General features: G+C 47.3%; 1 protein-coding gene across 1 annotated transcript in view; it reads right to left on the bottom strand.

Annotated features, from left to right (window-relative positions):
• Positions 1 to 10738: 10738 nt before the first annotated feature.
• LOC138516425 (cytochrome P450 4V2-like) overlaps positions 10739 to 26466 on the bottom strand; it is a 539828-nt gene continuing 524100 nt past the window's right edge. Inside the window, exon 11 of the mRNA XM_069631544.1 lies at positions 10739 to 17633. Within this exon, the coding sequence (XP_069487645.1) occupies positions 17461 to 17633 (173 nt within the window). The 3' untranslated portion in view covers positions 10739 to 17460. The remainder of the gene's footprint in view (positions 17634 to 26466) is intronic.

The following is a 26466-nucleotide window of genomic DNA, read 5'->3' as shown; positions in this document are numbered from 1 at the left end:
AATGACTGCCCTCTACCTAAGCACCGCCTCTGGCAGCCATCTTCAGATTTGGAAGCACGTGAAGTGGCAGTATGACCAAGTGAAGAGCCGCAGAGGGGTAGGCGGGAGGGTTCGCATGTGAATCCATGCCAGACCCATGCTGGAGAACAACAGTTACAGGTAAGTAACTTGTTCCTTCTCCAGCATGGGGTCTGGCATGGATTCACATGCTCATGAATAAAGAATACATAGCAGTACACACATGCACAACCACGGGAGGTGGCAAAGGCTCAACATTAAGCAGTACATCAAACTCAACATTAAGCATCTTACCTCCTCACCAGGCTCACCTCAGGCGAACAGGTTGCGCAGCACTGCTTGGCCGACCCTGGACTCCTCCCTGGAATCCCGATCGACGCAGTAGAATTTCGTGAAGGTGTGCGTCGACCTCCACGTAGCAGCCCTGCATATGTCCAGCAGGGGCACACCAGAAAGGAACGCCGTGGTAGCTGCGATCGCTCTGGTGGAATGGGCTCTCGGACGGCCAGGCAGCAGTCGGTTTGCCAACCGATGACAGTACATGATACAGCCGGAGAGCCATCTGGAAATGGAAGCCTTCGAGAGAGCCTTCCCCTGATTGACAGGTCCAAAGTTCACAAAGAGTTGTGACGTCTTCCGAAAACACTTCGTGCGGTCCACGTAGAACTTCAGCGCTCTAGCCACATCCAGCGAGTGCAAAGTCCTCTCAGCCGGCGACGAAGGCGACGGGAAGAACACAGGCAACACCAAGGGTTCGTTGAGATGGAAGTCCGACGGTACCTTGGGCATGAAGGAGGGGTGCGTCCTGAGCACTACCCTCGTGTCGTGAAAAGTCAAGTACGGGGCCTTGCATGAAAGGGCCTGGATCTCTCCCACCCGTCGTGCGGAGGTGATGGCCACAAGAAACGCTGTTTTCCACGACAGAAACTTCAACGGGGCCGAGTGCAGAGGCTCGAACGGAGGTCCCATGAGCTTGGTCAGCACCACGTTGAGCTCCCACGCCGGGGCCGGAGCCTTCACCGGCGGGAACGATCTGAACAGTCCCTTCATGAACTCTTTCACCAGACGATGAGACCACAAGGACGTCTGGCCCGTGGTTCTGGTGTATCGGGAGATCGCAGCAAGATGAATCTTGATGGACGCGTGTGCCAGTCCAGCTTTGGCCAGCGTCAGCAGGTACGGCAGTACCTGGGGAGCCGTAATCCGTAGAGGGTTAATCTTCTGTGCGTGGCACCAGACAGAGAACCTCTTCCATTTGTGTCCGTAGCATTTAAGAGTCGAGGACGCCCTGGCCTTTGCAAGAACCTCTCTGCAGTCGGCCGGTATGTCGTATCCTCCAAACTCTAGCGCTGCAGGAGCCAGGCCTGCAAGTTCAGCGATTTCGGGTCGTGGTGGAGGATGGCGCCTCCTTCCCGGGAGAGTAGATCCGCGTCCACCGGCAGCTTGATTGGCGGGGACGCTGACAAGTCCAGAAGGTCCGGGAACCATATCTGCCTCGGCCACGCAGGTGCGACGAGGATCATCCTGCACCGTGACCTCTTGAGCTGGTTGACGAGCCGGATTAGCAGTGGCAAAGGAGGGAACGCGTAGAGGAACAGGCCCTCCCAGGGGAACGAGAAAGCATCGCCCATGCTCCTCGCCTGGGGAAACCTGCTGGCGAACCTCCGGCACTTGGAGTTCGTCGCGAACAGGTCGATCTGGGGTGTGCCCCACCGTCGGAAGAGGCGATCCACTAGATCCTGCCGTAGTTCCCACTCGTGGCACGAGCGCAGCTCCCTGCTGAGTGAGTCGGCGATGGTGTTTTTTATCCCTGCCAGATGAAACGGCACCAGAAACATCCTTTGGGCGACGGCCCAATGCCACAGGTCCTGCGCCTCCTTGGACAGCGCTGGGGACCTGGTTCCGCCCTGTTTCCTGATGTAAAACATGGTGGTGGTGTTGTCGGTGAAGATCCTCACCACCTTTCCCTTGAGGGACGGAAGGAAGGACCTGAGGGCCCAGAACACTGCACGGAGCTCCAGGACGTTGATATGGAGGGACTTCTCCGTCGGGAGCCAAAGGCCTCTCGCGTGCAGATTTTCGGTGTGCGCTCCCCACCCTTCCAGGGAGGCATCCGTGGTCACGGTCTCCTGGTGGTCTGGGGTCTGGAAGTCCATGCCCGCCGTCAGATGCGCGCGGTTGCCCCACCACCGGACCGCTCGGCGGAAACTCTCGTCGAGTGTGATCCTCTCCTCGAAGCTGCCCGTCGTTTGGATCCAGCGCGCGTCCAGGAACTCCTGCAACGGGCGCATCCGGAGCCTGCACATGGGAATGTGGTAGATGCAGGAAGACATCATTCCGAGGAGGGACTTGATGGACCTCACCTTAGCCGCGTCGGAAACCAACATCCGCTGTACCTTGCCCAGGATGGACCTGGTCCTTTCCTCCGACGGGGAGGCCAGAAGGGACACTGTGTCGAGCTTAGCTCCCAGAAACAGTGCGTTTTGCGCGGGTACCAGGTGGGACTTGGCGTAGTTCACGGAGAATCCCAGGTCCGTGAGAAGTTAGACGGTCCTTGCCGTGTGCTCCACGGCGAGCTCCTTCGTCTTGGCTCGGATGAGCCAGTCGTCCAGGTAGGGGTAGACGTGGATCCCCTCGCGGCGCAGCTGCGCCGCCACCGGTGCAAGGCACTTGGTGAATACCCTGGGTGCCGACCGTAGTCCGAAGGGGAGGGCTTTGAACTGGTAGTGACGCCCTTGGACCACAAACTTGAGGAATTTTCGGTGCCCCTTTAGGATGGGAATATGGAAGTAGGCATCCTCCAAATCCAACGACGACAGGAAGTCTCCTTCCTCCAGCTGACCCAGGACGTGCTGGAGTGTGACCATCCGGAACTTCTGCGCCTTGATGAACTTGTTCAGACGTCGCAGGTCTAGGATGGGGCGCCATCCTCCTGTCTTCTTCTTCACGAGGAAGTATCTCGAGTAAACTCCGGAGCCCCGAAGCCTCTTTGGGACGAGTTCGATGGCGCCCTTCCTGAGCATCGCCTTTACCTCCAGGAGAAGCTGAGGGACGTGAAGCTCTTTCCTGGCCACGGGGGGGGACGCGCGGGCACCTTCTTTGAAACTCGAGCGCGTGGCCCCGGGCTAAGGCGTCCAGGACCCAACGGTCGGTGGAGATGGACTCCCACACGCTGACGAAGCTCGCCAGCCGGCCTCCCACCGGGGTGCTTCGGTGGGGGCCCGACCCCACGGCCGGTTCAATCCTGTTTCGACGAGGCTTTGCCGCCTTGACCTCCTTGGCGACGACGGCGGGGTCCGCCAGACTTGCCTCGTCCTCTGTAGGCCTCCTGAGACGACGAGCGGGCCGCTTGACGGTAGGTGGAGAAACCGCCGCCGGAACCTTTGGAGGCGCCCTTGCCTCCGCTGCTCCGAAAGGGCGTCCGTCGTTGCTGCAGAACCCCAAGGGCCCGGGCCGTCTCAGTGTCCGCTTTAATGGCCTGAAGGGAATCGTCCACTGTTTTCCCAAACAGGTTGTTCCCATCGAACGGCATGTCCAGGACTCTGGTCTGTACGTCTTGACGGAAGTCCGTAGCCTTGAGCCATCCACGCCGCCTAAGGCACACGCCGTTGCCCAACTGGCGAAACCCAGTGTCGGCGATGTCCGTCGCAATAGTGATGGCGTGGTCCGACGCCACCTCACCTTCCTGTAGGATCTCCAGGGCATCCGCCCTCTTGTCGTCCGGTAGGAAGTCCAGCAGGGGAGCCAGTTTGTACCATAGCTCCCTGTCGTAGCGGGCCACGATAGCCAAGGCGTTGGCCGCTTTAATCGTCGTCGCTGCAGACGAGATGACCCTGCGTCCCATAGCGTCCAATTTCTTTCCCTCGCCGTCCGGTGGGGAAGTCGATGTGGAGGCCGCACCCCCCCGCTTTCTTCCTGGCCGCCGCGGAGACGACGGAGTCCGGGGTAGGCTGCGCCCGGAGGCACAGGGGGGCTGCGTCCGGGACCCGGTACTTCTTCTCGTACCGGTCTCTTCTAGCTGGCGTCGTGGAAGGGTTCTTGAGGAGGGCGAGGCCCTCATCCCAAATGTCGTCCAGTAGAGGCACCGCGAGGACAGTCTTCCTCTTGGCCTCGCGCCGTTGATAAAGGAATCCTTCCTTTTTCTTCTCCTCAGGGCAGAGTTGGAAAAGCTTGGATGCCCTGGCGATCATGGAGTGGAACGATCCAATCTCGTCGGGCGGAGAAGCCCTGGTGGGAGGTGACGACGGTAGATCCTCGTCGTATACCTCGTCGTCCGTACCCGTCGCTGCCGTGTCAGTCCCCGTATCATCCCCTCGGGTGGACGGGGAGGAGGGCTGGACGGGGCGCGACGGCTGAAAAGGAGGTGGAGGGTGAATCCTTCTTTTCTTGGGCGGGGGAACACCAGAAGGTCCCGGATCCCCAGACGGGAGAGGTTCCTCCGTTGGCAACGGTAGTCTCGTCCTTATCTCTGAACATAAGGACTGTATAGCCAACAAAATGGCCGCCGAGTTGTCTTGCGGCGCTGGCAGAGGGGAATCCGACGGGCGATCAGGGGCCCCGTCGGCACCCTCGACGATGTCGTCGTCGCCTGCGTCGGGATCCATCCCGACGGGCCGGTCTTCTTCCACGCCAAGGACGTGGCTTAAGACCTGAATCAGCTCCTCCTCCGAGGTTGAGGCCGAATCTACGACGACGCCCTGCCCCCCCTTTTTCTTCCCCGCCGGGGATTTCACGGGGGTCCTATCGATGGGCACAAAAGAGGACTCCCTCCGAGGTGGCAGGGAGACTCTGAGCCCCGAGGTCGCCACCACTGGTGTAGCCTCCACAGGCTGAGCCAGGGCCGCCGCGACAGTATCGATAGAGGGCTTGGCCGGATGGATTAAGGCCTTCACCACTTTAGGTGCGCTCACCGCCTTGTCCTTGAGGGGGGGGACACTGCCTCGCTCCCCCTCCGATGGGGCCTTCGAGCTCGACCGGGGCCTCTCCAGGAGCTTCGCCGGGTGCTCGCCCTTCCTCTTACCCGACCCAGAGCGTTGGCTCGTGGCTGAAGGTGCCGGGGAGGGTGCGCCCTGCCTGGCGCCCGTAGAGCCCGACCGTTCCGCGCTCCCGGTGCCAGCGGACTCACGGTGCTTGGCCTTGTGTTGGACCCCCGTCGCCGGGGCGTCCTCAAAGGTCTTAGAAGACCGCTCGGATTTCTTCCTCTTCTTCTCGCCTGACGGGCTCTTCCCTTCCAGCCAGTTGGCGAGACGTTGATGGCGGTCCTTCATGGTCCGCTCCGACATGTTGCCGCAAAACGCACAGTCCTTCTCCACGTGCGTCTTGTCCTCATGTAAGCAGTAGAGACAAAAGGAGTGTTCGTCCTCCTTAAAGACGTTCTGCAGCTGGCATCCAGGGCAGATCCTGAACAGCTTTCCGGGCGTCGAGCTTCCCTTCTCCTGGGCCATGTCCGGGCCTGAGAAACTTCTGGAGTCATCCAAAAGCGTAGCTCGACGAAATCTTCACCCTTGAGGGGCGCAGACGAATCCGACACGGGTCCCTGTTGATCGGATGGAGAGTCGGTGGAGCTTGAGGCTCTTTTGACCGAAAAAAAAAAAAAAAAGTTTTTGAGAAAAAACGTGAAAAAATAGCACTAACGCTCGAGAGCAATAGCACGAGGATCCCAACACATGAACGTGCAGTAAAAATCTGAAGATGGCTGCCAGAGGCGGTGCTTAGGTAGAGGGCAGTCATTGGCTGTGGTCTGTATGACGCAGAGACCAGTGATTGGTTATTACTAAGAAAGACAGATCAGAAACGAAACTGATACTGGTTTTTTCTTTACCGAGGATTCCCAGCCTGACGACGGGGAATATTCATGAGCATGTGAATCCATGCCAGACCCCATGCTGGAGAAAGGATGTGTCAAAAATGCTCTAGTGGGGGGCGTGGCCAAGGACGAAGCAATGTGGACGTTAGGCCCTTCTGCTCCCGTGTCCGCCACACACATCCTGCAACAACAGCCTGTTATCCGATCAATATCTATGATAAACTAGAGCTGCTGAAAAAGGAATATCTGCGGCACAACTGTGAGGAGTTTGATCGCCGTGGGTGCCCGTTGGGCTGACTCCTGGCCACCGAAAATCGGTGACGCGATTGTAATTGGAAACCAAGAAGGCCACCAAAAGTTCTTCGAGCCCACGGCCCCGAACATGAAGACATGCTGAACAGGTGTCAAAGATGCGTTTGTTGCGGGGCCGGGAGGTCCTTAGAGGCTATCAGGGCAGTGAATGCCCTCAGTGCATTGAATCAGGCACCGGGTTGGAACTATAGCCACACGCTGTGGGTAGCCCGTGATGGTCATGGGGAGCTTTGCTCCAAACACCCTCGCGAGGCGGTGGGGGCTGCGTCGCTGGCCGCGGCGGACTATCGACGGTGCGACATTGATACAGGCAACGATACTGGTAGTGGGACCACGCCCTGAAGACAGACAATGCCACAGACAGCCGCCGCCTTGCAGGACCTGCAGAGATGGAGACCCGCAGGCCCTGATTGAAAGAAAACGTCCAAGGCGCCAAGGACCAATCTGTGAGCCCAAGCGGGGTGGAGTGGTGCTCGCTCCCGCTTCTGTGGGCGGACTCATACCAGAAGCAGGTACACCGTGTTGTCTGGGACTGCGTACCGGGATCTCTCCGGCCCTTGCTGCGGTCTGCATCTGCATGTGTCGAGTGGGGGCAATTGGAAGCTGACACAGAGACAACTGAAACCAAACGCAAAGGGCTGTGCACGTGAAGCAGACCTCACGGGGCCCGCCCCGCAGCACCCCAGCTCCATTCCAAGGAGCCTGGGTGATAATTGGAACCACACGCAAGTGTGAGGTTGACACAGTGCCCAGCGAATCGAAACGAACTACGCCCGGAGGTAAGAGAGGGAACACCAGCCTGACCGGCGCTGGAGATGTACCGTCTGCTACAAGGTACGGAGCACTGTATTCCTGTTCCCCGGAACTATAGGCGAGGCAGGAGGCCGTGGGCCCGGGTGCGTGGACTGAGACCACTGGGGAGAGCGGTGTGGAGCATGTGACACGCTGACTTGGGGCTGCCCAGGAGAGGAGAAAAGCAACCCCACATAAGCAAACGGGGGTTCTCCCTCACATACTCCCTGTGACACTGCCGGGCTGCGAGGTGTGCAGAAACCCGACGGATGCAACGCCGCTCCCCCGTGCAGTGTAAACAGGCCACGCAAGTGAAAGTAAGTATGCATAACCAGCCTACCAACACAGCGGGCTGAAAGGAGGTCTAGGAGTGGTAAACTGAACCCTACCTCCACGACGCTGCGGTCGGAGACAATACAGTGGAGAGCTCTACGATCAACGCCTGAAGGAAACCCCCGGCTTGATTGTTGCAGACTCGCCGAGCACTGCACTCAGCATACAGGTGAGGTCGAGGAGGGCCCTGGGCTGCACTGGATCAAGAACCCTGGCCCCATGTCGCTGGCAGAAGAAACAAGACGGTGTGTGCTGCGAAAAGGCTACTACAACTAGGATTCAAGTCAATAGGTCTGGGCCAATGTTAATGGTTCAGAGTCTTTGCAGAGGATCACACAGTTCACAGTAGTTTGCGGTTAAGTCTTTGCCAAGAGTTCAAACCGAAGTTGGTCAGAGGAAAAGTTACTTAAAGGAGAAGAGAAGGACAAGCCGTCAGAGAGGCGAAAGATTTCCCACCGCTTTCACCGCAGTCGGATGAAACGAATGACCAAATTTGTACAGTACCTTTAAAGAAGAAGAATTCTGTAGCTGAGGCAATTGTTCCTGGCAGTTCCTGCAGGCTCACGGTTCCTGAAGCTTCCATCATGGAGACAAGAAGGAGGATGGCTGGAGAGTCCTGCATTGCCCAGGGAAGAAGCCAGCAGCGGAGCAAAACGACGAATAAAAGGTGCGCTCCTTAAAACCCAAACTGGTTCTCTTCCCACTGGCTATCCGATCTACTGCAGCGATGCACAGTAAATTCAACCACGTTGAGGACCGGTGCCTGGTGTTTGGTGAGCTGGTTGTTCCCACCAAGCTCGAGGGGAGAAGATTCCTTGCAAATCTCCTCTGTCGTCGAAGTTTCAGGCGATTCGGACCTGGGGCAGGGCTTCACCGGGTGTCCGGTAGTTGCAGCAGTCGTCGTCCTTCAGCTTCTCTTTGGTTCTCTCATTCCAGTGGCGACTCTGCCTTCCAGTCCCAGAAACTGGCTTTTTATGCACCAAATCCCCCATTCACACAGCCTGGCTGTCAATCACACAGCAGGGTGGCTGTCCTGGCAGGGCAGCCACCTAGCCAATCAAACAAGAGTGCGACTTGGGTCTCCAAGGAGACCCTGTGCAGAGGGCCTCAAACCCCTCTCTCACATCCTGTCCACCCAGACACTGAGGCGCCTAAGGAGGACTTCAATAGCCCGCCAAAAGGACGGTGAACAAAGGAACCAAACCTGGATTGGCACGCTCAGTAAAACACTAGAAAGACCTTTACAAAAAGATATGGCAAAAGAACTTGACCGGAACCAAGTTAAAATAAAAGTGGATTACCGGGTCTGAGTTTGAGGCTACCACCATAGCCTCAAATGGTACCAAAGGCTATTTTCATAGTCTGCGGTAGAATAAAAATGGTAGATACCACTGCCACCAGCCAAATCTTAAAGAAAGGGGAACATACTAATGTTCCATGAGGATCAGACAAAAGGGGATAACTATTAACCCCTCTAGCACTCTATTGGAAGATAGGGTGTACTGGGTATATAAATTTAAAAAGACTAGTAAAGTCAATGGTAACTTTACATGTTTTGGGAGACAGTAGTCAGTCCTAGAAAATGGAGTTTAAAGTGGGACGTCTGAAAAGACCACCCTGTGTCACTGTACTAAAGGTGCTGGGTGACACACAGTCAAAAGATGATGCCTATGGGGTGGGTGAGACTCCATAGTCCATGAGCATAAAATGTACAACACACAGCAAAACACATGTAAGAGCGGGGAAAAAGGCTCACACTCTTACCAGGTTAAAAAAAAACCCTGAGGGACTCACAAGGTAAGTGACACTGATGCACCCACATGAGATAGCAATCTCCTCCAGACTCCGCTTAATTCAACTTAAGATACTTAACCAAATCTATTATCCTAGAACTGTGTTGTATGGTTGGAAACACGCCCCAAACCCAAACTGCCTACGATGCAGAGAGGAGGAAGGTACCTTCATACACATCCTATGGAACTGCCCCTGAATTAAACCTTTTTGGAGTAAATGCTGCAATAAGTTGTCCGAGATCCTTGCCCGTACCATATTTCTAGATCCGAAAACACTGCTGTTGGGTATCCCCGATGAGAACACTTAATAAATGGAAGGACTATTCTTATCCACGGCTGCGGGCTTGATGAAACGCAACATTGCTCAAAAATGGGGTGCCCTGGAATGCCCGACCCTGGCTCAGTGGGCCGGCGATATGGGCATTTGTGCAGCGGTGGAGCATAGAATATACACAGCAAGAGGATGCCCTACAAAGGCCAATAAGATATGGGGAAAATGGGAGGAGGGAGCAAACTAAAGGGAACTTTGCTTTATGAAAGGGTGGATGTGTATGGGCACATGGTATTTATGCAACTTAAGCCACTTATGAATGTGATTATGTATGTGACTGTTATTAATATGACTACCATTAGGACATGGGATTGTATTGCAAGTTTCTTTTTTTTTTCTTTTGTTTGTCTATAAAATCAATAAAAAATGTTTTATAAAAAGAAAATGCTCTAGTGTGCCCAGGGCCTCATGACACCGACACCCACACACATAAAAGTTGACTTACAAGAGTATAACTATTAGACCACAAACTAACTGTGGTCGTTCTAATCACTGTGAACACTCTTCAAAGTTATGTTTGGCACAATTCGTAGCAAATCCATGTTTGAAAATAAAGCTTTACTGTGCAATGTTAAGGATGGATTGACTAAGAAGCAGGCATCCACAACCTTCGGCTACTACAGCAGGTGTTGGCATGGGTTTGAAGAAAAGCTTATATACCTACAGCGAAAAGTGGAACTTTCAAGTCTGCACCAGATTCCTGCTCGACATTAGGTGCAGCGGTGGGTAGTCCCCATCATTTTTTGAAAATACAATATTCTTTAACATGCATCATGTTAAAAATGCCAACACAACATATTCTTGTCTAAAAATAAAAGTAACAACTAATCAATTTTGTGGTGGGGGTTGAAGAAAAGCATATACATGCATGTTACTGTGGGACTAAATTATACTCCCCATCACATTTCCATCTAGATTGTAAATACTTCACAAACATTGCACATTTGTTTAAGAGATCAGTGAAATGGGACTGGCATGCATGTCTGAAATATGCAGGCAATGTCTGACATTTGGCTTTAAACAGACCTTCATTGATCAAAGGAACTGAAATACCAACTGCTCGCAGGGAAGGGTCATCACACTGAATATTAGACCAATTAGATAACCTTGTCATTTTGCGGGAAATAAAGTTTGTTTGTGGAGGGGACTTGAAGGTTGACCTCTCTCTCAACCGGTGTAAATGAAAGGCTGAACAACGAGCCAAGAGCCCAGCCACTGCTGACTCAGACCTGAGCAAGAGGAAAATCCCAAAAGCCAAATAGTTAATTAAAAAACAAGTACAATAACAACAAAACATATATTGGCAATGGGAGGGAAAGCAACTTACCAGTAAAATGATTTAAAAAATACAAATAAGCAACAAATGTATCTATTTATTGTGTGATATAGTTTCCAAGTAAAAGTTTTCACACATATGACATTAAAAGTAATGGTAATTTTCATAACACATACAAAGAAAATAACAAAACATCTTCAAAAACATCACAGTATAATACAATCAAAAACAATATAGTAAAATGTGTACAATTAGACTCCTAAAATCCTCTTAAGAAAATGCAATGCCGCGAAATTTAATGAGATCTCATTTGTCTTCAAAATGCGTATCCATAACCAGAAGGCAAAGCCCTGTCCATGTTAAGGGCAAATCTATTGAAGCGCTCATGATGGACTGCTAATAAAGCGGGGCATTCAATACACAGATGATTAAGGCTCTCAGTATTCTTGGTACAATAGAGGCACCCTCCGTTTTCTTTTGAGATTTTGGATCCATCTCCTAAGACGTCCCTAGATGGATAGAAGTTCAGTTTCAATCTAAGGACCGGGTTCCTAAACTCACACAAGGGCAGGGGTGCATCAGCAAATAAGGTGTTAGTGCATTATATCCCGAATCAGCAAATTAAAATGATCATTAAAACAAGTATACCTCCCTATTTAAAATCCAATCCCTTATGAAGAGTTGTGTTTGTTTTTCTTGGATTTAAAACGAGCTCGTCCGCAGTAGAGTTTATCTGCTCAAGTAAATCCTCACATTTCTCCTACCATGTTGACAGAACAGTGCATATTTTCTTTGTCATTTCTTCATTCAGTTTAATATATATGGAGCGGATAAGATTTGCTTGTAGATCTGCAGAACCTTCCAATCAAATTGGGTTTCAAACGAGCCCAGTTCGTGTCCAAGTCCTGCCATAGGGACCGAATTGGGCAAGGAGAGGATTTTCCTCCAAACCATGGCTTTCAATTTGGACCAGGTTATGCTTTTATCAAAAGTTTCTGCTCCAGAAATTAAGTGTGGGAATATGTTTTGCTTATAAAGTTTTAAAACCAGTAAAAACAGAGAAACAACCAAATTTAAAATCAAATTGCTGTAGCTGGATGGCAACAAATACAAAGAAGCAATTGCAAAACACTAGATTAAAATGTCTGTACAAATATTGTGGGTCCTGAGAAAAATGTTCTGTGTGTTTGGCTCTGGCTCACAAAACTTGATACTATTTGCCAACTACTTAACAGTTTGCATGATATGTAGCTTGCTGTGTTGACACTAAAGGCACTGGCGGTGTCAAAATGCATTGACTGCTGCATGCATTTTAAAATGGCCCACAGACCTCTAAGGCTGAACTGTCGTAAAGCAATGGAGAGTGCAGAATCTCACTCACCCTGGCATAGCTGTACTGTATATTTAGTATGCAGCATTGATCTGCAACTATAAGTCAAAAGGTTACCATCCATACAAATTACAGTTGCATGAGAACATTGACTTGACTATGCTTAACAGAGATCCAATAAAATCCTAAGAAAACAAATCAATGGGTCCATGACATGAACCTGGAAGCGCAATGCAACTATGCCTGCCTCAGAGACACAGCTAGCTTTTACTAGAGGATGGGGAAAGGGAAGCCTTACGAATTAAGGTGAAGGCACAATTTACACACAATCTTAGCTAGTTGGAGGATCTATGGATTATGGCAGTCACGGAAAATGTTGTAAAGTTCCAAATAATAGAGCAGGAGTTGGACAGAAATTAAGCGTCATGCCTCTAACCAAATAAAAAGGAGGAGCTTCAAGCACACCGTTGCTCAAATGCAGACATGCAAGCCGACTTGCTACCACTGACTCCGAACTGAGGACTAAGATAGTCATTAATTACAGAAAGCTGGTTTGTCCCAGACCAAACTTGTCTGTGCCTTTGAGATCAGCTGTGGAAAGTTCCTCAGAGTGTGGTCTGATGAACACGAACTTGAATAATGTCCACAGTTTCTAATTTTCTCTTCCATGGCTTTAGTACTTGTCAATGTCAAAAGTAGCCACTACAGGCATATTTTCTAAGCTGGTTTTAAGTTTGTGTAGAGATTTTAATTAATTGTATAGATTTAACCTCTACAACCAGCACATTTTGTGAGCTTTTGGAGGTGCCTACACCTTTCAGCAAAAATGTGGGCAAATAGTTTAGTCAAATAAACACTACTTTTTAAAGTTACTTACTCTAATACATTGCTTGATGTATAATTAAACATACTATTAAGTGGTGGTTGACATTTTCTGTGTCCTGTCATCATTTATCATTGAAAACTTAGAAAATAGTTCTGAAAAAGTTTGATTATCTGGGAATCTTTGAAATGTACAGGGACCGGGTGAGTATCAAGAATTTAAGAAACCTTCTACAAGAGGAAAGTCTTAGGGGTATAGCAATGGGAAATCATATCCGTAGTGATGTAAGGCATTTAATAAAGTAGTCAGCATAAAGATACATTCCTATTAAGTGTAAAGCAAAAAAAAAACAATGTACTTCTTACTACATTGCATAGAATATATTATGATTAGTTGTATTAAAAATTCCCAAACTACTCATTTGCTCCTGCTTACCACACTGCTTCATCAATGCACATGTCCCTGGTGTTATCTGGTTAATTAGCACATTTCTCTCCTGGTGCTATTATTCAAAAATAGAAAGAATGGTGAATGAAGCGGAAAGAAATCACAATTACACATCCCGATTTAGAACTTGAAAATTATGTTCACCTCAGCACTAACAATAAACTATGATTTGTGTCACTTTACTATTCACTAGTACTGGAATGTGCAAAAATCAGTGTGAAACAATTTACACCTGGGCAATTAATATGTTTTCACTTTGCAAAATTGTGAGGTGTTCATTTTATAATTGCACTTTTGGCGCAATTGTTGAAAAACCATCCTGCAGGAAACTAATATGCAGGAATTCAGATGAGTGCTCCAGCATCTCTACAGTCTGGAGTTGTAGTGTAGCTTGTTGATATCGAAATATCCCCGCTGAAACGGTCAATTTGTCTTCTGTAACCATGGATACGTTGGTCAGCACAAGCATAGTGCAAAGTTGTGTAGTTTGGATCATTGGTATACATTACTTCATAAAGCCAACACACCTTTGTCTATTATAGAAGCCTCATTGGGGCATGGTATACATGGGTGGCATGTGCAAGGGTGCCTCTGTGCCAGGCAAGTTACTGATGGTCTTCAGAGAAGTATTTGTTTATTTATTGTGCATTTGTTAGGCGCTTATACAACAAATTGTGTTTCAAAGCACCCTTTGCATTTGTTAGGGCATAAGCACTCCAAAATTAAAGACTTCTTTCTTTCTTAACATATCCAGAGAAGTACATCCAGACCCCCGCCCTGCCCTGTTCGAGGAAAGGAGCTGGCTTGTTCGCGTGACAATGGCTGCATCTTCCTAAACAAGTCTGTGCTTAACTCCAACTCATCTGCTTGTCTTTGGTCTGGGAGTAGATAGCCTACCAAGTGATGTGTTTAACAGGATGTTTGCAGCTACACAGGGGGTGGGGGTGGGTGGGGTAGCGGCAGAAGTCTCTGACTGCCCAGGCTGCAGGACCAGCTCCCATCACATAAAGGCATGTTTCCACTATCTCGCTGTCCTGGTTGTTCTTGGTGCAAGTGTGCAGTTTCAGGGGCCCCGTCACTGGAGTAAGGCTATCCAAATCTTAACATATGGTGCATTGGCCGGGAAGCCTCAATCACAAGAAGACATATCTCACATGCAATATTGGTTTCAACTCCATTCCTTCACACCAGGACACAAAAGGGCGTATCCCTGAACACTTCTACCAGGTTCCACTGCTAGGGATAGCAGCCTCAGAGTATCAAAGTGTGCGGTGCTGGGTAATGGGATAACAGAACTATTGCCAGTCAGAACACAAGTTGGTCAGAGGACGACAGGTGTGGGGGTCAAAGCTGAGGGTCTAAATTAGGGAGAGAATAGCAGCTGTCTTTCCATTTAGACAAGACCGGAGGAAGCGGCAAAGAAGAAGGTAATCAAGAATTACCTCAAATGAAAAGCAAACCGTATCAATGGAGGGACACTAACAAGCCTCCCCTTGTACACAGATTAGACTATTTTACCCGCTCATCCACGTATCCTAACAAAGGGGAAAAATCCATTATGATAACAGGAATTTGAAAAGGGTACCTAAATGCGAAAGCAGAGGCTGAAATATGCAGACATGAGAGAAAAAGGCAAGTGAAGGTAAGCACACACCTCCAGTGCATGCAAAAGTAAGCAGCAGCCTTAGAAAGGAAAGAGTTGGAAGACTATTTATGTCTTACAGAATGTGTTTTATCAGTGCCAAACAGAAATCTCTAAAGATGCCACGGCAGATAGGTGCTGATAAACGCACCACAGAGAACATTCCTCAGATGTCCCCACTCAAAAAGGGAGTACGTTCCTGCTTCACTGATTCACAAATAACACTCCCAACTTCAGCGAAGGAAAATCAAGTTGCGATAAAAAAGTTACAAGAGTTCTATGAACAAATCATGTGGGTGGGTACGACATCATCTGCAATTTCCTAAAAAGGCACATGGATGGATTCGTCAGCACAACACAAGCTGTAGCAATGGATGGATTTGTCAGCACAACACAAGCCGCAGCAAAATGTTCTGATTTAACTTACAGTTGGTTATAAATGAGTTTCCCAAAATAGGCTTATCATGGTGTTGCTGGTGGCTGAAGCCTTACTACTGCATTCATGGTTCGCAATGAAAGTGAATGGGGCAGGGTGTGGTGGAACGTCACTATGAAAGAAAAAGATGAGCATAGTACGGAGAGAGAGAGGCCAGTAAAAGGGGATGGGGTGAGTTTGGATCATTCCAATACATTAATTCATAATGCTAACACACATTGGTCTTTTCTAGGCTGCACCATAGAGGCATGGCATGAGTGGGTGAAATGTGCAGTTCCGGGCAAGATGCTGAAAAGTGCACCCAGGCCCCTGCTTTGCTCTGATTGATAAAAGGAACTGGCTTGTCCCTGTGATAACGGCTGCATCTTATCAAACAAGTCTGTGCATATCGTAGTCTCAACCGCTTGTTCTCTGACTGGGAGGAACATACCGAGAGATCTGTTTAACAGGATGTTTGCACCTACGGGGGGCCAGAAGCCTCTGACTGCCAAAGCTGCAGGACAGGCTCCTCTCACATAAAGGCACTTTTCATTTATATCAGTGTCCTGGTCATTCTTGGTGCGCGTGAGCAGTGTAAGGTGTCTGGTCGCCAGACTGAGACTATCCGATCCCCAACAGTAAGTGATGGCCATTTAGTACCACTAAAGCAGTGCCTGTTAAATGTCTACTAATGGTAGCAGTGGAAAAACGGGTTGACTACCTAGGCATATGATACAGTGCTTGGCAAATGCCTATCTAATACCGATGCACAAGCCAAAACTGTTGGTGTTGCCAATGCTTGTTTTAACAGGACTTCAGTGCAAGGACACAAATTGCTTATAAACCAAGTGGCTGAAGGCACACGTGGTTAACACATTTTTTAAATTAAACTAGTATCTCATGTACAGCTCTAAAGACTGGTTTCAAATAAAACTGGCAGGCACTTGCAGCATAAAGTCTGATGTAACTGCTTGATAAAGGCAGCTCAAAGAGATCTCAGGAGGATGTGTTCTGGGTGGGGAGGTGCAAGAAGTGGGTGGGAATAACCGTAGGGATTAAGCTTTGCCATAGGCTGTCAATGAATGGATAAAAAACCAAACGGCACCAAATAAAAATCACCTGGCCGGCCGGCACCAAGAATGCATAGTACACATCAAAACAGGACTACTGCACCGTAGATGGTTCATATAATCAACATGGCCACTGCTGAGTGTTATGTTGAGAGTTGATGTTAAGTGATGTAGATAATGTGATTTAGGGTATCGCGCTGTTTCCTCCCCAGGAGTTTTTTTGATGCAATTTCTTTTGATAAATTTACAGTGAAAAAACTCATCGAGATATAGAGGGGCTAAGTGGTTAAAAGGGGTCATGAGGGCGTTTGGTTGGTGTTAATTTAAGAAAGTGCGGGTTTGAGAGGGGACACACCAAATATATATTGAAAATAATTTGATACGTTTTTTTAAAAAAAAATGTGCCGAAAAAAACTATTTTGAAAAAACGCATGTCGGTAAAACGACATATACCCGTGATTTTGATTACAGCATTGGGTAAATAAAAGTTAAGAAAGATTGGGCTTTATTTATAGATAAGAAAGTGCACAAAGAGGAATGCAAAAGCAGCCACTCCATTCACTGCCTACCTTTCTTACATAGAGACAATGTTGGCCGCAGGTGAAACTTCAGATCTCAGGTCATTGACTGCAAGCCCTTCCAAGTTGAGAGGTCAGGCACCCCCATGTCCAAAAAGATGGCCATAATTCTTATGCTAGCCTAGAAAAAAGGTGGTTCTTGATGTCCATAACACCATTTAATGGACTGGCAAGGAAGAAAAAACAACAAGCTAGCTCTGTTAGAGTATCTAATTATGAGGTATCCCGGCCTGTACCAAATGGAAGGGCTAAGGGTGATAATGGCGAGTACGAAGAATGGGTAGCACTAGAACGCATTTACTGAAACAATGGTATCCTGATTGTAAAAGTTGAAGCAGTAACAATCCTCTGGACGTGCAGCTATAGGAACAGGTCTTGGTGGGAGCAGCAACCAGGAGAGAAGTTCTACTCTAGGTTGATAGGGTAGCATGAAACCGAATGTATAAGCAGAAGCTGCAGAAAAGCTACTTTATGCAGACTAAATCCTTCCATGCTCATGATATGTAGTCAGTCCTCTTTTTCAGCTCAATCCAGATGCCATCCTTGGGCCGCAGAATAAGCTCTCCTTGCAGGCACAGCTCCTCGCGCTTCTGATTGGTTTGCACCCAAAAATGGCGAAGTAGTGTGGATAACACAACCTTTTCTTCCATCAGGGCGAAACGTTGTCCTAAAAAAACAAAAAGGATACAGTATTTCATGGCTACTTTACACACGAATCGCCTAAAGAAAGTATACATTACAACAGCCTTAAAAAGCAAGAGAAAAATATGAAAATAAATTCAGAATCACGGCAGATAAATAACCAATCAATAACACGGAGGGCCAAAAGGATGCATTTCAAGTCACATTTATCAACATACTGTATATTGAAATGCATACATAATATAATTTTGTTTATGACTAGCAAGTCTTTACAAAATTATTAAAACACATACAGTTATTAATTCAAATTTTACACCAGTGTATAACAATCAAAAGAGGAAGAAAGAGAAAGCACAATAGCTAATTCTTTTCACTTAATAATTTATGTTACTACATTTGCCATAACTTATCTTTAGATTCTCTTCCTTTACTCACCTTAAGGCCCTGTAATGTTCTTAAATAATAATATCACACATTTTTAGCACGCGTATCACCGCAGCTGTTAATGCGGCATGGCAGCCCGAGACTATCTTATCCCAGAAAAAGTCTGAGACGATTTACTCTTTGTGCTGCGCAAAACACTTAAAATGTGCTAAGCGGGGCTCCACGTACCTTCACAATCCATAAGCAAGTGTCTAAGCGTTTGCTTTTCTGGATTGATGCAAATTTTGCATAATTGTTTTGCTCTGTGTCCCCGTTTACGCCTTGCCAGTAGTTCCCCACAATGGGCCAGATTTAATCCGATTCTTAGGAAGTTATTGTGTAGTGAGCTGTCTGGGGGCTTCATAATATATTTTGAGAGGCAACCTAGCTTCTTTTCGCCCTGCAAAAATAGGTTTACATGTGAGCACACTCTGAGTTTTTCTAAAGTTTTAACCCAATCCATGAGTTCTAGTTTTTGCTCGACTTTTAATGGATTGGAGATACGTGTGTCGAGATCGAGGTCGACACTACGAAAGAGCTCTCTCGCCTTGCCCTCCAATCGTGTCAGAATTACAGATTTAGATTTCAATATGTGATTTCTAATGTCGCTATAAAGAAAGGCCTCTTGACCAATAGTAATCTCCCGATATAGGGAGATTAGCTTCCAATTTGCCATACAGCCCAAAGATTTTAGGCCGAGCTTATATCTGAGACTCCAGCTAGGCGTGAAGGCAGGGAGACCTAATACTCTCTTCCATAGTCGATTTTCAAATTTGTCCCAGTTGGTGCTCCAAAGTTGAGGTTTGGCCTCCAAACCATACAGGATAAGTGGTACTATGTTGGCTAAATAGTATCTGTCTAATGGTACCACATTTGCTGTAATTTCGGCTTCAGCTTTATAGAGGGCTGGTGAGGCGTGGATAATGTATCCAGATATTTGACCGCCTCCACTTTTTGTATATTTTGGCCATCTAATTCCCAATTTGAGTATTTAATTTCTCTCTTTGGATGTTCAAACGGTATCACGTAATAAAACTGCGGCAAAAATGTCGCCGGTAAAATAAATCACGGCAAAAATGCTGTGGTTTGACCCGGTAAAGGTGTACCCCATTATACCATTTATGGGTAGCTGGGGTTGCGGGGGTGTCCTCTCCCCTTAAATGGTATAATGGGTTTGGGGGTTGCCCCCTTCATCCTTTCCTTGATTGTGGCGGCAAAACCACGGCATTTTTGCCACAATATTTTGTATCCAGAGCCATTTTTGCTGCGATTTTAAGACATGTAACCATTTGAACACAATTATATTTGATTTGGCAGGGTTTATAGAGAGTTTATTTATTTCTGCATAGTTACTCAGTGTGGTTAACAGGTGCTGTAGCCCGATTGGAGTTCTATCCAACAGCACTAAGAAATCTGCATGGGCCAGCCAAAAGATCTTTTTTCCCATTCAACATTGGGCTGGCCAATGCAGATGAACCCAAGGAAATGCCCATGTCTGCTAGAAAGAGATTGAAGAAAAGTGGGGCTCCTAGGCGGCCCTGTCTAATCCCCTTGTGAGTCTCATTATATAATAAAATATGTTTATCATTTATTGAGCTTTGAATATCTTACATCAATAAAAAAATAACTTATCTAGGACTGTAATGGCATATACTACAGAGTTTTGCGTTTAAAAGTGTTGTTTTGAAGCACTGAGAATAAAAGATGCTACTTGTATTCAATACGCATACCAATAGGGTTGTATTCAGTTTCTCAACCACGATACAATAAGGAAGGAGTTGTTTGTGCTGTAAATATAACCTCTGCCCTGCAGGTTAACATAACTCAAGTCTTTGCTCATTGCGGAATCTTCTGTGTGTCCTCTGAGTGGGAGCCATGCCCCAAAGCCTTGCTAAGTTACCCAAAGTAGCCATGCCCAGTAATCACTTACCTCATTGTGGGTCCATGGGGCACTGGACATACCCTGAGGCCATCGCCAATGGCCACTTTGACTGGGGCATGATCTTTGACCTTGCAGAGTCATGTGAAATAGCATTGGCTATGGCATATAGCAAGATCCAGTTGCCACTTAACTTATGGGCCACTGGCCATGGCCTCTGTCTATAGCAAATGGCTACTTTTCCTGGGGCATGACCTTCGAACATGACTCACACCTGCTAACCCAACCAAAGAGGGCACTGGGCCTAGACTACAGCCGGGCCCGATGGACACTCTACCCTTATTGTGGCACTTTGGGCAGTGGACATGGCCAGTGGCCATTTTGCTTGAGGCCCAACCTTCAAAGCCTCCTCTCTTTATGTCATCAGCTCCTCCTCCTCGCACCCTAATATTGCTTCCACCCGAGCCCTAAATCACCTCTTTGGATGCCATCAACCACTCCTCTTGTCTCCACAATAATTTCTTCCTCAACCACAAATTCTCCTTTCACCTTTCTCAATTTCTTTCTCCAACACCCCACACTTCCAGACGGAACTGGCAGCTTTTTATATGGTTGTCGTTTTGCCGCCCACAACCCCCCCCCCAGTGGTACTCAGGGAATTTAATTGCACCTCCTTGGTATGGGCTGAGTTTCTTTCATTTTTAAATTGTCAGATGAGCTGCAAGGGGGTTAGCCTAGGGTTATATCAAGGCCTTCTGATATTTTAGATTTTATAATGGCCTTGGATGTGTGTGTGGTATCTCCACCTTACCCTGGGACCTAAAGTCAGGACATGCTCTGGTAAGTGTATGAGGCTGTCTGGTGTGCTTATAGCTCCTTTGTTGCAAGAAAGGTGCACCTTTGTAACTTCTAAGATGATGGCAGGAGCAAGCAAATGGGCTGTGGCTGTTTTAAATTTCCTAGCATACAATGCAAGTCAATTTTAGTCAGCCTGCAAACAAATGTATATACGTGAGGCCTCTTCTGAGTGTTTGAGCAGGACTCGCAATAGATAATGTTTTCCTCAGCACCAATACCACTAAATCAAATGTAATCCTCACTGGTGTTTGCCTTTAAAATGTTGCAGCTTTGTTTTCCTAAGGTGAAAGGCATTACTTCCTACACTGGCCATGTATGTGTCTCGCTAGAGAGCCAGAATGGCTCTTTATCTTTTAAGATATTTGACCCCACCCCTTGTTTTACCTGTTAGCCACACATGAGTACCAGTAGGGTGGAGTGAGTACCCATGTGAATATCCCCTGGGGGTGTTTGTGTGGTCCCTGCCATAGTGCAGGCACTCACACTGGGTGGTATGGGGATCCCTATATAACCCCTCAGGATCCAGCATCTATGAGCTTAGGGCAGCCCCAAGCCCTGCAGAACCACCCACTGTCGATCCCCAAGGCTAGAAGGGGGACTTTGTCACAGCTCTCTCATCACTGAAGTTGTTTGCGTCTCCCTGTAGACAGGGGTTATCCCTGCAAAGCTAAAGAATGCTACAAGTCGGCTGAATGTGAGAGTCCATAGATGATTGCATGCCCTTCTGGGCTTATCCTGCAATGATCATTATTAGAAACTGTGCTCATCAGACAATGCAGAACTTACCTGAAGAATAAAGGCTTCCTTGTCAACTACAAGACAGGTTGCAGACTTCACCCTTGTCCTGGAACCATTATATTGAACATATGAAAAGGGTTTCATCATGGACCAGAGAGAGGGACATTCAGGTACACTCATACTATCAAACACAGCTGCTGCTTGACTTGACTAACTAGTAGACTCCCCTTGGACAGTTGGGGCAGCTCTCTCATGGTTCCAGTCTTTCTCACAAAATGGAATTCAACAAGTGAAACACCTAAAAATAAACAGCATCTATCTTCTCTGGTATAACCAAAGGATCTGGCAAATCATTGATGTTGTTCAACATCTAAATGGTCTCCTAAGTAGCCCATCTCCTGAATCTAACATTGCATTTCACAAGATGATCGACAACCCCACCTAAACTTTCATGAAATGGCTCGACCTAGATCACCAAAAGACTGAAATTCAGTGCATGTGCCCAATGGACCCATCACCTCTCCCATTTTGACGGGACAGAAACGTTGGCCTCTCTTAAGCATGCACAGAAGGTAGTAACTTGAGCATCCTCTTTGACACCGAGCCCTCTCTTGCCCTGCATGTTAATGCAGTCTAAAAGGAAGCATTCCATGTATGTCTGTAATGTGGGGTGTGTACAATAATGGAATTTCTAATAAAACGGCCACAAACGACAATGTGGCTACCTCTTGTATAGACACATACAATTACATCTATTCAGGGCTCCAAATAAATAGTACACCAGGCTGCATAGAATCCACAAACTTGGGTGTCGCACCTTTTACAGCCCGACACCTGCACTGAAGTCGCTATTCAGTGTTCCAATCCATGTGCATACTTCATAAAACTACGTACGGCCATGCCATCCCTCATTCGTCCAGGGACTATCAGCAATCGGTCACCTTTCTGCATAATCATCACTGGAAAACCAAACGCACCCGATTGACTTAAGAACATTTTCCTTCATGTTGGTGGTTGAGCCCCTTTTAAATCACTAAACTACTCTGCAGTACTTTAAACTTGACTTTGTGGCATTAATTGGGAATACAGAAAGTGTTGTGAAATTCCTTACAGAGCCATGAACCATCTACGGTGTGCTCCCTCAGAGTACGTGCCATGTTTCCATCTGCTTAGGCAGAGCAATAAAGACCAATTTCAACTAAAGTCAAGCAGGCATGTGTGAGGTTACATATGTAGTCAAGCACTCCACAGCTCAATACTAAGACAGCTCATTTTACTTATCACTGAAGGGCTGGGATGTACTAATAGGTCATTGCTTGCTTTCTGGAGCCACTGAGCAAGGCAGTCAGACAAAATGTCAATACATATAAATAGGGCTTGTGAGTGGGTCTGCTGCAAATGGCTGAAATATTCAGCAGCACCCTTGATACCTGCTTGAATTGGTAAGAATGCAAACAGCATCCTCAACACCCAAAAAAAACAGACAAAAGGAAAGCAGTGTCATATCTAGTCCTGCATGCACTCATAAGGGGGTAAAGACCCACAGTACCAGTAACTAGACGGTCCTCTCCTGGTGGGGCAGGTTATGAGGGGGTGACGCCAAGACCAGGTGTGGAGCTGTGCCAGAGATTGTTGTGTTGCCGTGTCTCGTGTAGTGACATTGTTAGCTTGCACTCGGATGGCAGTTAAGAGTGTGCAGTGCCCTGCTAGGTACCTTTGGCCTGTGCCACAAGGTAGGGATTGTACATCTTGATCTGAATGGAAGTTAGATCATCATCAAGGAGTTGACCAGCAGGAACAGACAAAGCAAACAATGCACATAAGGACAGAAGTCCAAAGACAGAGGTGCAAAAAATGGAACTTTGGGAGCAACAGATATGGAGCCAGAGGATGTCGTTCAGGCGGTCACAGGGAGGATCATGTAAGGCTGAGCATGTCACCCTGAACCTTGGGGTTTACTAAAAGGGATGTGATTTGGAAAACAAATGGGGGAGGGAGGTGGAGTGATAACAAGCTTTGGCATGAAACACGGCTGGTTCAGTTAGGGTTTGTATAGTGTAGGTCAGTGCGCTTTAACACACAATTGTCCCAGATTACCCAGTGTTGGGCGGACAAGGAAATGTATATTTATTTGGAGTTTACAGACCCCTGGGCAGGGGTAAAAATGTCAAATTGCAAGCTACTAGCCAGGCATAAAAAGTGACTTGCTCTCACAGTTCTCTAAATGCACAGATCACACCATTTCATACTCTTGAAGGGTCTAATACCACTCAACATTGGCTAGTGGGGAGTTCACAATTTGAGACCTGTGCTTGTGTTGTGGGATGTCCCCCATTCTGCCCTGCAGGAAAGAGAGGGGTAGGAAAGACACGGGCCGCTTCATCCTGCACATACATGTTAGACCATTTTAACAGCCTCCAAAGACCCAAGATGCCTCGGTAAACATTTTCATCCCGAATGGGGTGAGCAAACCACTCTATTTGTATTTGTGATATATGCGGCTATGTATGATTAGTGTAGGTAGCAAAAAGATTGTGATATATGCCTGAAGTCAGTTTAGACTAGTGCTTAAAACTGCACATGTACACTCAAAGCACTTAAGTGAACAATTCTGGCTCCTGTAGGCTGTGCCGAATCGAGGAAATATGTCCCTTCTCCCTAAGGGGAAGCCCCCACCCCCATGAGCCTAGGGAGGCGAGTCTGCTCAGTAACACCCTTCCCAAGGGTAGATGCAAGCGGGACCTCACCGGGACAGACTCCCCATAGGGGGACAAGGACTTGCGTTCCTCTGAGGAACTTTCAAAATAATATCCTGAAGTGGGCTACTTGAGACTATCACACAACTTAAAGGACATACAATATAGAGGCTTGGATGAAGAAAAGACTGCAATCTCTTTATTGTCAACCAGAAAATGCAGTAGAAATTCCCATTTAACTGGAACAAAGCTGAAGTGGAGAGAGGCGCTGCAGCAAGCGGAGGCATAGAGACACGTATGTCGGTCAGGGAAGCTACCCGGTGATCCACCACCTGAGAGGTGAGGAGACTCCAGAGACGTCAAAGCATGCGAGTTTGGAAACTGCTGGGAAGCCCATGGCAGAGCACAGGACGCAGAAAAGAGATTGATGGTGGTGGTGTGACCACAGAGATCCTGTGGTAGAATGGCAGTTTCCAGAACCACACTAAGACCACTAGGCGGCCGCAGGCATCCAACAATCTGGTTACCCGCAGCGCTGTCAGTCCGTACAGAGACAGAATAAAGAGCTTGTACGCCAGGGGGAAACAAGAAGGTGAGGAAACGAGGAAAGCAATAAACCCTGAATGAACTAAGGCGCTGGTGATGTTATGCCAGTCAAGCACAGGAAACAGGGAGAACGGGACACTCCAGAGAGGCCCAAGGGTAATCATTATGGGACTGTTCATACTCGTCCCAGTCACATTCACGAGAGAGTGAGAAAATTGAATGATTGTTATAATAGAAATCTGAAGACAGTAAACATTGCAGAAGACACAGAGTCTAAGAAACAAACGCATGTGGAGAAAAGGGGAATGTTTAATGAGAGAAACACGATGCAATAGAACTTGTAAGACGACTTTTGGGAGAGTAACGCCTGAGGAGAAGGGCAAAGTGGAATATCTGTCAAGAGACAGCAAATATAAAAAGAAGACTATGAATGGAGGAGGAAAGAAGAGGATTTAAAGAGAATTGTAAGGAGTGGGTATCACTACTCTAGGAAAAGAGAAACACCACCCTGTATGAGCCAAAGGAAGAGAAAACATGAGGGTGAATCTTCCTCGCTAAAGTGCAAAGTAGTTGTTCAAGGTTCAGAAAACCTACTTCTGAAGGGACAAAGGTTCAGGAAACCTACCTCTGAAGAGACACAATTCTCAAAGTCTTGAAGGAGTTATATGAACTGATTAAAGAAGTCACAAGAGACTATTCAAACATATATTAAGAAGAGTGAAAAGAAGAAACTTGCAAGAACCAACGAGAAGAGAGCCATTCTCCTGTCTTTAGTTATTAGAATAGTGGTAGAGTCAGTTAGGGTTAGTTGAGGCTGTGGACACTCCTTTTCATTTGGACATTCACAGATGAGTACCTTAGTCAATTTAAAGGTAGGACACACACATCCCATGGAGATGGGGAAAGTTAGGTATTACACTTATTCTTTAATAAAACCATACTTGAAATGTTCTCAAAGAGTCAATGTTCTCCTTCTGAGCTGCCACAGGGCCAAAAAGAGATTGGCAGCAGAAAGCATCCTATATACAGATCAATGAGTGAGGTTTTTGAAGTAACGTCTCAGACATTAGCAAATGCATTTGAGTTAGCATTCCATCATTTATTCAACCATTTACTATAGCAAAGATGCTAATCAGATTCAGACTGAAACATGCATGCATACATACACATACATGTAGTTTAACTGGGGTGAGTGTGGAAGAAGCAAGCAATTATTAAGAAGGCCTGTGTAAGCAAGCTTCACTCCATTGTCTATTAGTAAGAAATAAAAAAAGCTTTCTCGTAAGCGAATAGGATACTTCGTTACAATAAGGTATTGGATGAGGGTCATCCTGATATGCCAGAAAGCACTAGATGCCCAATGTCTGTAGATAAATGCACCTGAAGAATAGGCTATAAATGCTCTCAGAGAACATGGGTTGAATCAAACTCTTGTTATGATTCAGATATTCCCGAGGAATAAAGTGGGAGGCACTCCAGACCCTGGTACAGGACACTTAGGCGATTCATCCATCAGTAGATGACATTAGGGGCTTTAGGTAAGAAATAGGATTTCCAAAGTTTGAATGCCTTGTAAATAAATATGCTATCCACCCATATGGCTGGGCTGATGCCATAAAGCAGAGACAGTGGGCAGGGGTTGGGGTGGTGCCTATGCTCCTGGTTTCACTTAATGTCATGATTGAATTTTATATGCCGATGTTGTGATAACTGTGAGA

Source organism: Ambystoma mexicanum, chromosome 6q, assembly GCF_040938575.1.
Source record: "Ambystoma mexicanum isolate Mex_15411 chromosome 6q, UKY_AmexF1_1, whole genome shotgun sequence".
Taxonomy (NCBI): domain Eukaryota; kingdom Metazoa; phylum Chordata; class Amphibia; order Caudata; family Ambystomatidae; genus Ambystoma; species Ambystoma mexicanum.
Note: the sequence above shows the minus strand (reverse complement) of the source record. Positions and strands in the feature narration are given on the sequence as shown.